We start from the raw sequence: 16,675 nt of genomic DNA, 5'->3' as shown, positions 1-16,675 counted from the left end.
GCTTAAATGGGCAAGTAACCGGTGAATGTCATGGTTTTAGAATGTGGAGTATCATTGAAACTATGTAAAGAATTTCTAGATTAAAGATATTGTAACAACCCTAATGTACTTATGTTTTTAAATCAAGGAGATATACTCTAGTGTACATCGTCATTATAGCTGATTTCCGTTTGAAACATGAATGGCAATATGAATATCAGCAATATTTGTCTATTTCATTTATATTTAATTATCTAGTGATATATCTTGGTAGGTTAGCGTTTCGATTGTTGAAATGTAAATCGAGGGTTCGAGTTCCGTAGATGTTTTTAAATTTTTTTTCATTACTTTTGTACTAAAACTGCATTGTTTGACTAAATAAAGTAAATTTGAAAGTTTTCAATTTCAAAATATTGTTATACATATCCTCCACTTTTCATCCACATCAAATTTCTCTTAGTTTAGTATTCCTCATTAACTAGAGTAAAATCACTGAAAAAATTGTACTTATTTATTGCAAGATTTATTGACTAGTCTATCCTCCATGAACATGGATTGTTTTTGTACATACATGTATAAAGCTTATCGGTTTTTCTACTGATTTTTTTCTTTACTTTTTACATCTGACCTGTACAATATTTATTTGTAATTTATAACTACAAGTACCTCATGTATCATTAATTGTATATGGTTTGAGTGAATAAACTGAGTTGAAGTGTTTACGTGTAAGCAAACAATGCCTGACCCTTATTTTTTCATGATCTGATATAGGTCAGCACATTCAAAGAAATGCACGGAAAACTCATTAAATTCATTCATTATGATTGATAGATTGATTATTGTTTAACGACCCACTTGAGAATACTTCACTCATATGGAGACTTCACAATTGCGGGTGAATTGCTGCAAAATTCAAGCCTATGCGCGGCACTTATAGCCTTTGAGCAGGGAGGGATCTTTATCGTGCCACACCTGCTGTGACACGGGGCCTCGGTTTTTGCGGTCTCATCCGAAGGACAGCCCCATTTAGTCGCCTCTTACGACAAGCAAAGGGTACTGAGGACCTATTCTAACCCGGATCTCCCGGGGGGGGGGGGGGGTACTGAGGACCTATTATAACCTGGATCCCCACTGGACTCATTCATTATGTCTTACTATTTTCAGCTCAAGGCACCAAACAAAAGGTTTTTCCCCAGTCCGCCTATCGCACCTGGGTGGATGCAGAGTCCAGTTGTAGAAAGGACGGCTTGGGTCTCCTCCTGAATCTGAATACGGCAACATCCTCCTCCTCCACGGAACTAGAGGACAGTATTACGGACCGTGACCCTTACTGGACGGGCGGATACAGGCTAAGTTTGTTCTACTGGAATTACGGTGAGTTCTGTTTCTCCCTTCATTAAGTTACAAGCCATTGAATTTATATGGCAAAGATCAACATATTATGCATTCGACTGTTATTGGAGGCAAAATGTTTTAATGCATGCGTGAGTATGGCGATTGACAACATATATCGCATTTATTACAAAGTCTTGTTTCCCAGGGTTCATTTCGCCAGTGTCCACTTTCGATGGGCTAGTGATGATTACAGGTTGATTACAGGTTCGAAAAAGTTATAGCATCTTCCCTGGGTAGGATATTGAAATATTTTTTGAGTTTAAGTTCATCCTTGTACATTCTATTATTTTTAGTTTTTCATAACCCTAACAATTTAAAGACAAAACTTTTAATTATCGGTGGGCAGTAGTACTATTATCAGGATGTTCCCCGGCACGTTTTTATCTCGAATCCGGAGTGGATGTCACGCGTTTTATTTTGGCTCTAATGGCATTTGGTGTTTTCTTGACAATACGTGGAAACTTCCGCCTTCTCTGCTTTGTTTTGTGATGTGTTTGTGTCATAAGATCGCCCTTTGACCTTTGACGTACAATATTTGTTTTGTGATGTGTTTGCGTCATATGGTCGCCCTTTGACGTACAATATGTCCTTCACTAGTTTTGTATGATTGCCTTCTTTCAGTAGTTCTTTCATGACTGAATATAAAATGCTTTCCGGGCCTGTTCGATTTCGTTCGGGAACTGTCGGTTTATGTGATATGGTTTTCCTCAAGTTTGTATGCTGACTTTATTTGAATCTTTTTGATATATGAATTTGGCAATTATAGATCTTGGTTTGTTTTGTATCCTTTTCCAAGCATGTGTACATTGGGTATCTCTAAAAAAAAAAAAAAAAAAAAAAAAAGAAACATGGATACCAAATTGTTCTGAAAAGAAATCTCTTAGCACCTACTTTGTATCTTCTCTGCCCCATGTGTGTTCATGTATACCCGTGAAAATCAGGTTATATCATGGACCTACATCTGAAATCTGTGATCTTCTCTGCTGTTTTGCTCTGATAGTTCGTGTCCTTTTCTTTCATTGTCATGTCTTTACTGATGAAAATTATTCTCAATTTCTTACACTTCTTTTCATTTCACAGGGTTGTTTATTGGTTTCTGTGCAGTAGTTTCGGTTATACGGACCGTGGATATCGGCCTGGTCAGTTCAGTTGTTAGAGCACCTGACTAGTAATGGAGGGGTCTCGGGTTCGATTTCCGGTCCAGCCAAAGATTTTCTCCTCTCTCCTATATATACTGCATCTGATACACCCTTCTTGATTGTAATTTCATTACGGTCACCATTTTGCTGCTCCTCAATAACACCATACAATACTGTCCTACTTTCACCGACGCTACGAATTTAAGAAGGTTCAATCATGCGTCAATATTTACCCTATATTGAGTTGCGCTATATATAGGAAAGTTCGAGAGTGTTTTGTGTCTTTTTCTACTTGTTATACACAATGCCTCCACTTTGGGCATCAAATGTTCATTGCAACAAAATTTACGGATAACGAATCGTATGAAAGAGGCAATAATTCTATTTAAAATGGGGTCAACCGTGACACAAGTTTGACTTTATAGTTATTTATTATAGTTATTTACTTGAATATGAGTTGAAAACTACATAGTAAGTTTCATATCCATTTCACCAGTAAGAAACAGCAAGAGGAGAAGGGTCAAGCACTAACCAAAAATATAATATTTCCTTTCCGTGTAGGTTGATGAATTCCAGAAATATACATGTAAGCAATTTCACAGGAGTTTACCCATTCAGTCATTTTAATTCTAGCTTTCAAGTGATTTGTATGTTCGTACGGATCGTACCTAAATTTTACAAGTAAAAGTGAAATACAATGTAGTATCAAATTCATTGGGGGGGGGGGGGGGGTGTTCTAGTTATGTTTATTATTTTATAAAGTACAAGCCATTTATCCATGCAGATTCATATCCAATACGTGCAAATTAATTTAATGCAGTGTTAAGATGTATGAAATGAAACACACTGATATTCTTGCTATGAAAGTTTCATAAACATACATTTTTTAGGTTACCTGAGTTTACTCAGGTGACCTATTGCAATTGATTGTCGTATGTCGTCGTGTGACGTGCGTTCACAATTGAACATTTTTAGCTTTTTCTTGATAACTACCAGTCTAATTTTTTTAAAATTTGGTAGGAAGCATCGTTGGGGTAAGGGGGACATAAATAGTAAATTTTAGGACTTCTGGGACCCTAGGGACGGGGCAAAAACTGCCCAAAATTGACCAATTCTCAAATCTCTTTTCAAGAACCGCACACGTGTAATAAAAAAAACTAAATGCATAGTGATGTAGAGCAGGAATACCTCTACCAAAATTGTAAATTTCATGATCCCTGGGGAAGGGGTTCTAACCCCAAGGTGGGGCCAAACATGGTATATAGTGTTTTTGTGTAAAAACTTCAATAACATTTTCTTTAGTGTTATTGATACTAAATTAAAAGTAAATAGATATTGAGAAAGAACAGGTAGTCCTTTACCAAAATTATAAATTTGATGATCCCAGGAGTAGGCGTTTTGGTATCAGGGTGGGGCCAAAATGGTCAGTTATTAAATGTGTGAACAATAGACATTTTTAACTTCTTCTTGATAACTATCATTCCAATTCTTTTCAAATTTGGTATGAAGCATGTTTGGAACAAGGGGGCATAAATTGTAAATTTCAGGATTCCTGTATCTTCGAGGCCTTAGGGGTGGGACATAAATTGTCCAAAATGACCAACTTTCAGAAATCTTGTTCTCTATAACTGCACATATTAAAAAAAAAAGACTAAATGAATTGTGATGTAGAGCAGGAAGGCTTCTACCAAAATTGTAAATTTCATGATCCCCGGGTAGGAGTTCTGACCCCAGGGCGGGTCCAAACTTACAATCTAGTGTATATGTGTAAAACACTTTAATATAATCTTCTTTAGTGTTATTGATACTAAATTAAAACTAAATGGATATTCAGAAATAGCGGGTAAAAAAATTGTAGTCTTTTTCCGAAATTGTGAATTTGATGATCCTCAGAGTAGGGGCTCTGACCCTCAGGGTGGGGGCCAAACTTGTATATAGTATTTATGTGTAGGTTTGCTGATACTGTATAAAATCTAAATGCATACTCAGGAATAACAGAAAAGGATGTACTAAAAATGATGAATTTCACAACCCAGGGTTTTGACTCAAGGATGGGTCCAAATTAGTCATATCTTTAGATGTTTTAATGTTAATACACCTATTATATTATGTAAAGCCTTTCATCAGTGTATGCACTTTTGAGGGCAGTGAAGTTTTAAGAACACATCTTGTTTTATACTGTTGCTGAACATTAGAATTTAGCTTAGATATTCAGAACAGGAATTTTTTTTTCTAGATTTCATAGCCCATGGAAGTAGTGATACTTTTTCACTAGTACTCAGGTGACCGATAAGGCCTGTGGGCCTCTTGTTTTTGTACTTATATTTATATTGAATGAAAAGTTAAAATTCCGTTCCATTAGCTGGTTTCTTTAGACGCCATGAAATCCTACATTTTATTTAATCTATAGGCTATTAGTTCGGATTAAAGGCTGCTGTTTTATAATGGATTTCTTCACCCTTTGATTTTAACTTTCTTGGATCTTTCGATGGTATAAATGCCTACATCTGATTTTTCTTGAAGCGTAAGACAGTGATTAAGTCTAAGTTTAATTATAGTTTTTTCTAGAAGGTTTAGAAGACCAATGCATCGTTATAATTTTCTTGGACCTGTAGACGATTTGACATCTTGTATCTAATTATGATTTTCTTTGATCTTATTATAGTTTTCTTGGAGTGTTAGACAGTGTTAAAGTCTACGGTTAATGCTGTTTTTACTGGGGCCTTTAGAAGACCTAGATATTCCATGACGAATGTCTTGGACCATTATTGTTTGAAAGCTTACATTTAATCATAGTTTCTTGTGTGTGATAGCGTAAGGGATTTTTACGTTTTGTTTTCCTTTTAATCTTTATTCACTATTAGCCAGTGTAATGTTAGTTACCCAGGTCTAGTCAAGGTGTATTATACAGAAGCGTATTAGTGCCACGTTTTTACTTTTTATATTTTACACTTTAATCTGTAAATTTTATACTTTAATCTGTAAATTTTACGCTTTAGATTTTACACTTTAATCTGTAAAATTTACACTTTAATCTGTAAACTTTACACTTTTGTCTGTAAAATTTACACTTTGATCTGTAAAACTTATACGATAATCAAACCGTATTTTACATCATGGCCATGTTAGGTAATGGACCAGGATAATTTAATTGGTGAGTATTTTAAACAGGGCATACATCTTATATAAGGGGAAAAAAGTTCCTTATTTTTATAGTTTTTGAACAGCTATTGATCATATCTCACACAAACAAGTGATAGGCAAATGGCCTGTCAGACGAAGGTCATTCTTCAGGGTCATTTTGTAAAGGTTAATTAAGGTCACTCAGCACATATAAAAATGATATATATTATATTAAAACCTTCATTCTAACAGCTGTTGATCATTGTGCAAGTCATGCGCCATATGAAGTACATGTATTTCTTTGTTAAGATGCAATTCGGGGAGCATCCATTAGTTTTACTGATATTCTTGTTTTTCTTTTTTTTTTAATGGAACCGATATACCTTACTTTCCTCGCCACACCAACAGTTTTATAGTATATTGCCCTCACGCACAAAAATTAATATTAAGAATCGCTTTTGTACGTAATCTGAACAAGTTAGTTGAATCAAGCGATAAGAGAGAGAGCCCACATTGTGGATATTTTTCTCGGGAACGGGACAACCAAGTGATATTATACAAAAAAACGTAAATTTTACAGATTAAAGTGTAAATTTTACAGATTAAAGTGTGAATTTTAAAGATTAAAGTGCAAAATTTACAGATTATAGTGTAAAATTTACAGATTAAAGTGTAAATTTTACACATTAAAGTGTAAAATATAAGAAAATAAAAAGTAAAAACGTGGCACTAATACGCTTCCGTAATATTAGGATTCACCCCGGTTTGTATTGCCACAATACGGCATCCCAGATAAGATCATAAGCATTATCAGAAACACCTATAATGGATCTCGGGTTAGAGTGAAAGTAGGAGTCGAATTTTCCGACTGGTTTTTTGTCGAGACTGGGGTGAGGCAAGGTTGTGTTTGGTCTCCCCTACTGTTTGGCATTCTCATAGACTGGGTATTAAGAAAGTCCTGTGACAGTCATGGATTGCAGATGAAGAAGCGTGTTCGTACACTCAGGGGAATCGAGGACGGTTGGAAACTATCAGACCTCAACTTTGCTGATGATGTGGCTCTGATAGAACCAGACGAGGAAAAATCAGCAGCAGCACTGGCAAGACTCAGGAGAGCAGGAGAAGAGGTTGGACTTGTAGTTTCTACAGAGAAAACCAAGGTTATGCCAATAGGTGAAACATCGGCATGCGTGAAAGATGGAGAGTCTACCATTGATAAAGTTGAGAAGTTTAACCACCTAGGCTCAACTGTAACACCAATTAATTCCATCGATACTGAGCTGAACATTCGTATATATTTTTAAAAAGCCGCCAATGTATTTAAGAATTTGCGCAACACTTGGAGAGCAAAGATCAGCCTCAAAATAAAAATGAGAATACATAGAGCAGTTGTCATTCCAACATTGCTGTATGCATCTGAGACATGGGCCACAACCAGGAAACATGAGCAACGACTAGACACCTTCGATTCCAGATGTCTTAGAATTATTCTGAAGACCAAATGGTGGGAACGAAGGCGCAACAGTGACATTCGAGAGCTCACAGATCAACCATATGCCCCAACACTGCTCATGAGGAATCGGCTGAGATGGTTTGGTCACAAGTCGAGGATGGGAGACGAAATATTCCCTAAGCGAATGTACGAGTGGGACCCTACATCGGTCGGAGGCAGACGAAAACAAGGACGACAACGGCAGAGATGGCGAGACACGCTGGCAAGAAATTTTACAACTGCGGGCCTAACATATCAGGAGGCCGAAAATATAGCCAAAGACCGTGTGATATGGAGGGATACCATAGCGGCACTGATGTGATAACAATCACTAACAGTATCCAGTTGTACAGAATATAATCTGTAATCCGTACACCCTTGATTGGACCTGGATAACGAACTTATTTCCTATATGATATGTAATTATTTAGCGATTAAAATAAAGAGATGACAGATGTTTTACATGTTTTACAAACAAGGCGTAAATAGCGTGAAGTCAAAATACATTGAATCGGGACAAATATGTTCTAAGGCAATCGGAACTCCTCGAATGACTCGCGCACTCGATATTAGTCTCGTTCAATCAGACGCTCGGCTGTCTCTGCAAATCTCCGATGAACAAAGAGTCACTTTTATGTTGTGTATTAGAGTGAATAAGTTGACCCCTGGGTCGAGGCCTCTGCTGGTGGACTGTTAGTCCCCGAGGGTCTCTACAGCCCAGTAGCTAGGTACTTCGTTACTAACTTGAAAATACGGATGTATATTTAATTGCTGTTATAAAATTTAGAAATTCATTTCAAAATTAAGGATTATCTCCCTCATGCATAGTTCTTATCCTTGGACGAATTTGGATCCACTTGTTTGGCACGCTGTTTTTGGCTATATTTAGCTCTAAAACTTCATAGTTATTTCGGATTTCAAACATTTCGGTTGAGCATCACTGAAGAGACATTATTTGTCGAAATTGGTACCGTATAAGTTTTACATGTTAATGATACCAAAACTCAGTCTGTGGTGCAAATTAATCTTACTTCTAAATAACACATTATACAGGGATTCGGTTCTAGACTTTTAACGTCATCCACATGCGCGCTTCCGGTGAATAAATGCATCGATCGATTCGATGCAATATTTGCACCGATCTACGTCCGAATCTTCTTTCCGTTTACGGAAAAGGACGAGCGTGGCCCGATTGCTCACATCTATATCGAGTGCCCGAGACTTTCAAGGAGTTCTGATTGTGTTCGAAGAAACAAATGCCTTTCATTTCTTTGTGTGCAGATGCAGATTGCATTGTGACGTAACTTCATTTACCTCCACTGTAGCAGGTATACCAAAATGTTATCCAATCAGAACTCAACCTAATGAAAGGCGAAGATAACGAACAGTGACCAATCTCTTAAAGCTCATAAGCAATACAAAATAGATAGTTGGGCAAACGCGAACCCCTGGACACACCAAAGATGGGATCAGGTGCCCAGGAGGAGTAAGCATTCCCTGTCGACCGGTCACACCCGTCGTGAGCCCTATATCTTGATCAGGTAAACGGAGGTATCCGTAGTCAAACAAAGTGTGCCACGAACGGTCTAACAATAGGTATGAAACGCATCAGACAGCATTTGACCCAATGATAGGTTGTATTGGCAAACTAGATCGTTATAACAACCACAGAATTTGCGAAATGGTGACATTGCAGAATAAGAATTAAGATGAAGAGTAAAACTAAACTTGAAGAAAAGCAACTATAATGACAACAACAAGGGCATTAGTTAAGTTTAATTCAGTTTTAATAATAATTTCAAAACTGATATCATTCGAAATGGGGAGGGGGCACAAACATGGTTTAAATAATGGTTTTCTTGGACCTTTAAACGGTGTAGAAGTGTCTATCGGATCGTGGTTTTCTTTGACTATTGGACGGTGTGAAAGCACATGTCTGGGACTCTGTCACTCATTTAGAAAGGTTTGAAAAGCTACGTCCTAAAATGGCTTTTTAACTTGAAAAGACGGGATGGAAACCTGTTTTTAATTATGGCTATATTGCACCTTTAAATGGTGTCAAAATCTATCCTACATCGATTTCCGTCAACCTATAGAGCGTTTGAAGACCGACATCTTGGATTATAGTTTTCTTTGCTATATTGTAAAGACTTACATTTGACATGGTTGTTTGATTAACCTTTAAACACCTGCAATCATAGATTATGGCTTTCTTACACCTTTAGACGATGAAAAAGTCTATACCTGATCGTGGTTTTCTGATTACTAAAGCTCATATCTGATGAACCTTTAGACACGTGAAAATCTACATCTGATGAGGGTTTACTTAAACCTTTAGACACGTGAAAATCTACATCTGATGAGGGTTTACTTAAACCTTTAGACATGTGAAAATCTACATCTGATGAGGGTTTACTTAAACCTTTAGACATGTGAAAATCTACATCTGATGAGGGTTTTCTTAAACCTTTAGACATGTGAAAATCTACATCTGATGATGGTTTTCTTAAACCTTTAGACATGTGAAAATCTACATCTGATGATGGTTTTCTTAAACCTTTAGACATGTGAAAATCTACATCTGATTCTGGTTTACTAAAACCTTTAGACATATGAAAATCTACATCTGATGATGGTTTACTTAAACCTTTAGACATGTGAAAATCTACATCTGATGATGGTTTTCTTAAACCTTTAGACATATGAAAATCTACATCTGATTCTGGTTTACTAAAACCTTTAGACATGTGAAAATCTACATCTGATGATGGTTTTCTTAAACCTTTAGACATGTGAAAATCTACATCTGATGATGGTTTACTTAAACCTTTAGACATATGAAAATCTACATCTGATGATGGTTTACTTAAACCTTTAGACATATGAAAATCTACATCTGATGATGGTTTTCTTAAACCTTTAGACATGTGAAAATCTACATCTGATGATGGTTTTCTTAAACCTTTAGACATGTGAAAATCTACATCTGATGATGGTTTTCTTAAACCTTTAGACATGTGAAAATCTACATCTGATTCTGGTTTACTAAAACCTTTAGACATATGAAAATCTACATCTGATGATGGTTTACTTAAACCTTTAGACATGTGAAAATCTACATCTGATGATGGTTTTCTTAAACCTTTAGACATATGAAAATCTACATCTGATTCTGGTTTACTAAAACCTTTAGACATGTGAAAATCTACATCTGATGATGGTTTACTTAAACATTTAGACATGTGAAAATCTACATCTGATGATGTTTTTCGGGGACTATATATTAAAGAACACATCTGATTATCATTTTCTTGGATTTATTACGATGTAAAATTTTACATGTACATTTCTTGTTTCTTCAGACAGTGTGAATGCCTGTTTTTCATTTATAGTTTTGTTTGACCAAAGTCTTTATAAGCTAGGTATACTCTAACTATCAGATCCTTGATCTATCATCAGCCTCTGTTATAAGCTAGATATACTCTAACTATCAGAACCTTGATCTATCACCAGCCTCTGTTATAAGCTAGCCATACTCTAACTATCAGATCCTTGATCTATCACCAGCTTCTGTTATAAGCTAGGTATACTCTAACTATCAGATCCTTGATCTATCACCAGCCTCTGTTATAAGCTAGGCATACTCCAACTATCAGATCCTTGATCTATCACCAGCCTCTGTTATAAGCTTTCCATAACATTTCAAGCCATCTCGTTAACTGTAGGATGTTTTTAAAGCGGATTCAATTTAATGTCGTTGGATGATCTCTATGGGCGATTTAGATTTGTCGATAGACAATTTGACATAGTATTTCTTATATGTTCATTTGTATGTTATCTTCTAGGGTGCTTCACATCGGCTTCGGTTGCACCTTACATATACATAGATACCATTGGTGGTAACGGAAATACAAATTCTGTTACACAATGTGCGATTTTCTGCGGCAAGAAAAAACGGTGGATTGGACTATTGGTAAACCTATTTCTTTACATGACTGAAGTGATCTTAGGCAAAGTACAACCTCAGAAGTTGAATTGCGGGAGTGGTTTATGACTTTTTGCTAAACTCTATAGTATATTTGCCTTTCAGAAAAGTTTCTGCTACTGTCTGGATCTGAGTGATGGTGACCGCCAAACTTCTTTGGTTACGTCACAATGCCGTACACCGTGCCCTGGTGAAAAGCGAGATGCCTGTGGTGATGATGAAGCGATGTCTGTTTACAAACTTTGTAAGTTTTCAATTCATTCATATATTTACATTCTTGTGTATTATGAAGTCCATTGATTGTCATTTGCAACTATGAAGACACTACATGTAGTTATGTCTTATATCTATCATTCCAAGAACTCCACGATCTACATGTACTTCACGGCATTGTTGAAAAATATGTTTTCTGGTTTATTTTTGCCTACCCTATTTGAATAAGTGTATTAGATAATGCTTACCTATATTAATGTATATGATGGTTTAAAAATATGTGTTTTGAGTTTGTCCTTCTTGGACGTTTTAGCTCACCTGAGCCGAAGGCTCAAGTGAGCTTTTCTGATTAAAATTTGTCCCTTGTCTGTCGGCGTCGTCGTTGTAAACTTTTAACACATTTATCTTCTTTTTACATTTTCGACTTCTTCTCCAGAACCACTGGGTCAATTTCAACCAAACTTGGCACAAATCATCCTTTGGTGAAGGGTATTCAAGTTTGTTCAAATGAAGGGCCATGTCCCCTTCAAAGGCGAGATAATCACAACAAGAGTACCGCAAACGGTACAATATACGCCAGTCGGACAGTGAATTTCAACCTGGAAGCGTATTGCTCACTCTGAATTGATACAACACACATTCTGAATAGGAAAGCCTTAAAGTGGGTCATGGTGCACCAATCCATCTGACATGTGAACTGATTATGTATTTCTCTGAGAGTGAGATTGTGACAAAATGTCGGTGCAATATCTATCTATGATAAAATCTTAATGTGACTAAATTTCAGAGCAATACCTGTGACCATTCCAAAAAAAATCTGGAAAACTGTTTGTCCTACTTCTACCTCCAAAGTATTGTAGGTCATAGTGCGCCAATCCAGCTGAAATGTTAAATGCACTTGTCTCTCTCCGAAAGGAAGCCTTTGACTTAATACCAGGACAATGTCTGTATCCGTAATGGAAAAAAGCCCGGAAAACTGTTTGACCTATTTTTTCCAAAAAGTCGGTCAAAGATGGACCAATCCAGCTGAAATGCAAATTGAACTTATATTCCCCCGAGAGGAAGACTTTGACTAAAAATCAGGGCAATATCTGTATCTTAAATGAAAAAAGTCCGGAAAACTGACCTATTTTTAGCTCAAAAGTAGGTCAAGGATGGACCAATCCAGCTGAAATGCAATCTGAAATTTCAGGGCAATATCTGTATCCATAATGAAAAAAAGCCCGGAAAACTATTTGACCTACTTTTAGTCCTAATGTAGGTCATGGACGGACGGACCAATGCAACTGAAATGCAAAGTTAACTTGTATTCCTCTGAAAGAAAGCTTATGTGTAAATTTCAAGGCAATATCTGTATCTGTAACGAAAAAAGTCCAGAAAACTGTTTGACCTACTTAGAGCCCTAAAGTATGTCAAGGATGGACCAATCCAGCTTAAATGCAAACTCACTCTTACAACTCTTGGGGGAGATATTGTGACCAAATTTCAAAGTTGTACATATATCCGTTACGGAAAAAAGTCCGGAAAACATGACCACGGACGGACAGTCAGCCAGCCGAACAGACGGGCGTATGAAAATGCAAAAATAAGGTGGGGTCATTTAAAAATCTTCGTCTCAAGAACCACTGGGCCAGAGGAGCTGAAATTTACATGAAAGCTTCCTGATATAATTTCAACAGTCTCGATTGAAGTCAGCATTTCGCAAATTCTATGGTCGTTATAACGATCTAGTTCGTCAATACAACCTCGCATTGGGTCAAATGCTGTCTGACGTGTTTCATACCGATTAAGCCGTTCTTGGCAAACTGATTTGACTGCGGATAACTCCGTTTACCTGATCAGGATATGGGGCTCACGGCGGGTGTGACCGGTCAACAGGGGATGCTTACTCCTCCTAGGCACCTGATCCCACCTCTGGTGTGTCCAGGGGTCCGTGTTTGCCCAACTATCTATTTTGTATTGCTTGTAGGAGTTATGAGATTGATCACTGTTCGTTATCTTCACCTTGCATAATGCAGATTCAAGTTTGTACAAATCATGAGCCCCGGGGGTAGGATGGAGCCACAATAGGGGATCAAAGTTTTACATGGGAATAAATGGGGAAAATCTATTAAAACCTTCTCAAGAACCACTGGACCAGGAAAGTAGACATTTACATGAAAGCGTCCTGACATTGAGTAGATTCAAGATTGTTCAAATAATGGCCCCCAGGGGTAGGATGGGGCCACAATAGGGGAACAAAGTTTTACATACAAATATATAGGGAAAGTCATTAATAATCTTCTGAAGAATCACTGGGCCAGTAAAGTTTACATTTACATATTATAAAAGACAACACACTAGCACAGAGTCGCCCACTTCTGCTTCATACTTAGATATTTCATTGAAAGTAGATATTGACGGCAAACTAACAACTCAATTTTATGACAAATGGGATGATTTCAGCTTCTCTATCGTCAAATTCCCATATTTATTTAGCAATATTCCATTATCACCTGTACATGGTGTTTATATCTTTCAACTAATTCGATACGCAAGAGCTTGTTCTGCTGATGGACAGTTTTTAAATCGAAGCAGGTTACTGACAAATGGTGCAGGGGTTCCAACAGCTGGTGGTGTAGGGGTTCCAAAAGTCTCGTTTAAGTCAGGATTTTGCAAATTCCATGGTCGTTATAACGATCTAGTTTGCCAATACAACCTATCATTGGGTCAAATGCTGTCTGACGTGTTTCATACCGATTGTTAGGCCGTTTTTGGCACACTGATTTTGACTACGAATGGTTCCGTTTGCCTGGTCAACATATAGAGCTCACGGCGGGTGTGACCGGTCGACAGGGGATGCTTACTCCTCCTAGGCACCTGATCCTACCTCTGGTATGTCCGAGGGTCTGTGTTTGCCCAACTCTCTATTTTGTATTGTTTGTAGGAGTTGTGGGATTGGTCCCTGTTCGTTGTCTTCACCTTGCATGAGAGCTTCCTGACAGTGCAGATTCAAGTTTGTAAACATCATGATCCCCGGGGGTAGGTTGGGACCAAAATAGGGACCAAAGTTTTACATGCAAATATATATGGAAACTCTTTAGATATGGGCCAAGGTGACTCAGGTGAGTGACGTGGCCCATGGGCCTGTTGTTTCCTTTACTATCTTTCAATTATGGAAATCTTTATAAATATGGAAACAAGCTAAGGTAAGGTGAAATATCTAGAAAGAGAGAGAGAGGGGGGGGGGGGGCACTCAAAAGGCCACGACACTGTTGGTTATTTAAAGATGTTCGCACCTGAGATTTGGAATAATGTCAATTTTTGTCAACGTATATGATAAGAATACAGACGCCGGTGGAGAGAGTTCGTACCATCATCGGGTCGTGAATTGATTCTTCTATCAGTGGGTTCCCATGGGGATCCGGGTTAGAATAGATCCTCAGCACCCTTTACTTGTCGTAAGAGGCGACTAAATGAGGCGGTTTTTCAGATGAGACCACAAAACCGAGACCCCGTGTCACAGCAGATGTGGCACGATAAAGACCCCACCCCCTGCTCAGAGGCCATAAACGCCAAGCATAGGTCTAAATTTTGCAGCCCTTTGTCTCCACATGGGTGAACAGTTCTCGAGTGGGACGTTAAACAATATACATTTGCACAATCAACCAGTGATATTTTAGTGCGAGTTTGTGTTGATCTTCTATTTTTGTCTTGCTCTTAGAGTGGTCTCATTGTCTTATGTCGTTGTCGGCAATGTTTATCATTCCAAATCCACAGTGGTAGGAATCTCCAAATCACTTTTATTTTTACCTTAAGTACTTTAAATTATTATCTTCCCGTCATTTTTATTTCACAATCACATTGTTTTATAATTTTTCTCTCTCTCTAATTCTGCCTAATTTCTATGATTTAGAAGAAAAAAATCTATTCTATTCCCGACCCGATGATGGTACGAACTCTCTACACTGGCGTCTGTGTTCTTATCATTTACGCTAGTGACGAAACAGCGGTGTAAAAGTGCACTGCCACACTTACAGATTGTTTATTCTCAATTTAGTCTGTTAGTGTATCAATTTTGTTAACGATGTATATTAATATTTGTCACAAACAGTGCCGTGACCTATTGGCTTTGTTTCGGTCCTTCCGATGAGACCGCAAAAACCGAGGTCCCGTGTCACAGCAGGTGTAGCACAATAAAGATCCCTCCCTGCTCAATGGCCATAAGCGCCGAGCATAGGCCTAAATTTTGCAGCTCTTCACCGGTAATGGTGACGTCTCCATATGAGTGAAATATTCTCGAGTGGTACGTTAAACAATAATCAAACAATGTATCCTTTTAGATCCGACACTTAAGACAGTAGGGTGTTGTTGAATTTTCTTGCTTATACATGTGTGTGTTTTTGTTATAGCGAACGCTAAAATATCAATTTGTACAGTCTAAATTAGAATTTAAAATATAACGAAAGGTAAGGTGAGATGGAATTAAGGATGCCATATATATTAAAATCAAAGATACAATAATGAAGCAAGACGAAAGAAAATGGAAAATTGAAATATGATAATGTGATGTGGAAAGAAGGATGTCATGTAGCAAAATAGAATTAAGAATGTAAATTGAAACGTTGTTTGGTAACATGGAATTTAAAATGTTATAAAGTACATCTAAAAATCAAAGTTAGAATTAAGGATGCATAGAATTATGGCGGTAATTCCCTTCCATATTTGAGGTCGACTGGAAGTACTAAAGTATTCATTGTTGTGTCAGATAAAATTAATGATCTTCACGTGAAATTATTTATGGAAAGTCTTGGATTCTGTTTGTTAGATTTACAATTGTGTTCGAGTGTTTCAACACTATACCTATTTGCTCTGCGCCACTTTTATAAAAAAAATTATTTGTTGGTGTACTATAAATTATTTTCTTGAGAAGAATAACACGTTTTAAGTCGATTCTTTGTTCGAGTCGGCCGAAAAGGGAAAACAAATACATTGTGTAGTAGACGCCAGTCCGTGCAGTGTGTACATACTGCTGTACCCAGGCACCCTGAACAGAGACGTAAATGAATCGATTGCCTTTCTGGACGACGAAAAAGCACATTTCGAAAGGGTTTACTAAATGTGGTGCCAACACGGTCATACCAACCAGTACGGTAGAGAGATAGCGTTTTTGATCTTAAATAATATGGCTATCAATTGTTGTTTATTGAAAACACACATGATTACGCAATATCAGGTAGACAAATTAGAATTTATTCGATAAACGGAGTAAAACAATTTTCTAAATAACTTTCTGCACTAGAAATTGATATTTGCTCATTCGTTGTGAAATACCAATTTTAAGTCAATTTAAAGCTTTGCAGTGCAATT

At 37.3% G+C, this 16,675-nt stretch overlaps 1 protein-coding gene across 6 annotated transcripts in view; it reads left to right on the top strand.

Moving 5' to 3' along the window:
• The window catches only part of LOC125649653 (mucin-2-like), a 32,997-nt gene that overhangs the window by 1,252 nt on the left and 15,070 nt on the right, over positions 1–16,675 (top strand). For all 6 annotated transcript variants that reach the window (XR_008803433.1, XM_056166799.1, XM_048877324.2 and 3 more), the window contains exons 2-4: positions 1,144–1,353; positions 10,974–11,101; positions 11,219–11,357. Coding sequence is in view for 5 of the 6 variants with exons in the window: in XM_048877324.2 (XP_048733281.2) it covers positions 1,144–1,353; positions 10,974–11,101; positions 11,219–11,357 (477 nt within the window). In the remaining variant the exon portion in view is untranslated. The remainder of the gene's footprint in view (positions 1–1,143; positions 1,354–10,973; positions 11,102–11,218; positions 11,358–16,675) is intronic.

Source organism: Ostrea edulis, chromosome 5, assembly GCF_947568905.1.
Source record: "Ostrea edulis chromosome 5, xbOstEdul1.1, whole genome shotgun sequence".
NCBI classification, from domain to species: Eukaryota; Metazoa; Mollusca; class Bivalvia; order Ostreida; family Ostreidae; genus Ostrea; species Ostrea edulis.
Note: the sequence above shows the minus strand (reverse complement) of the source record. Positions and strands in the feature narration are given on the sequence as shown.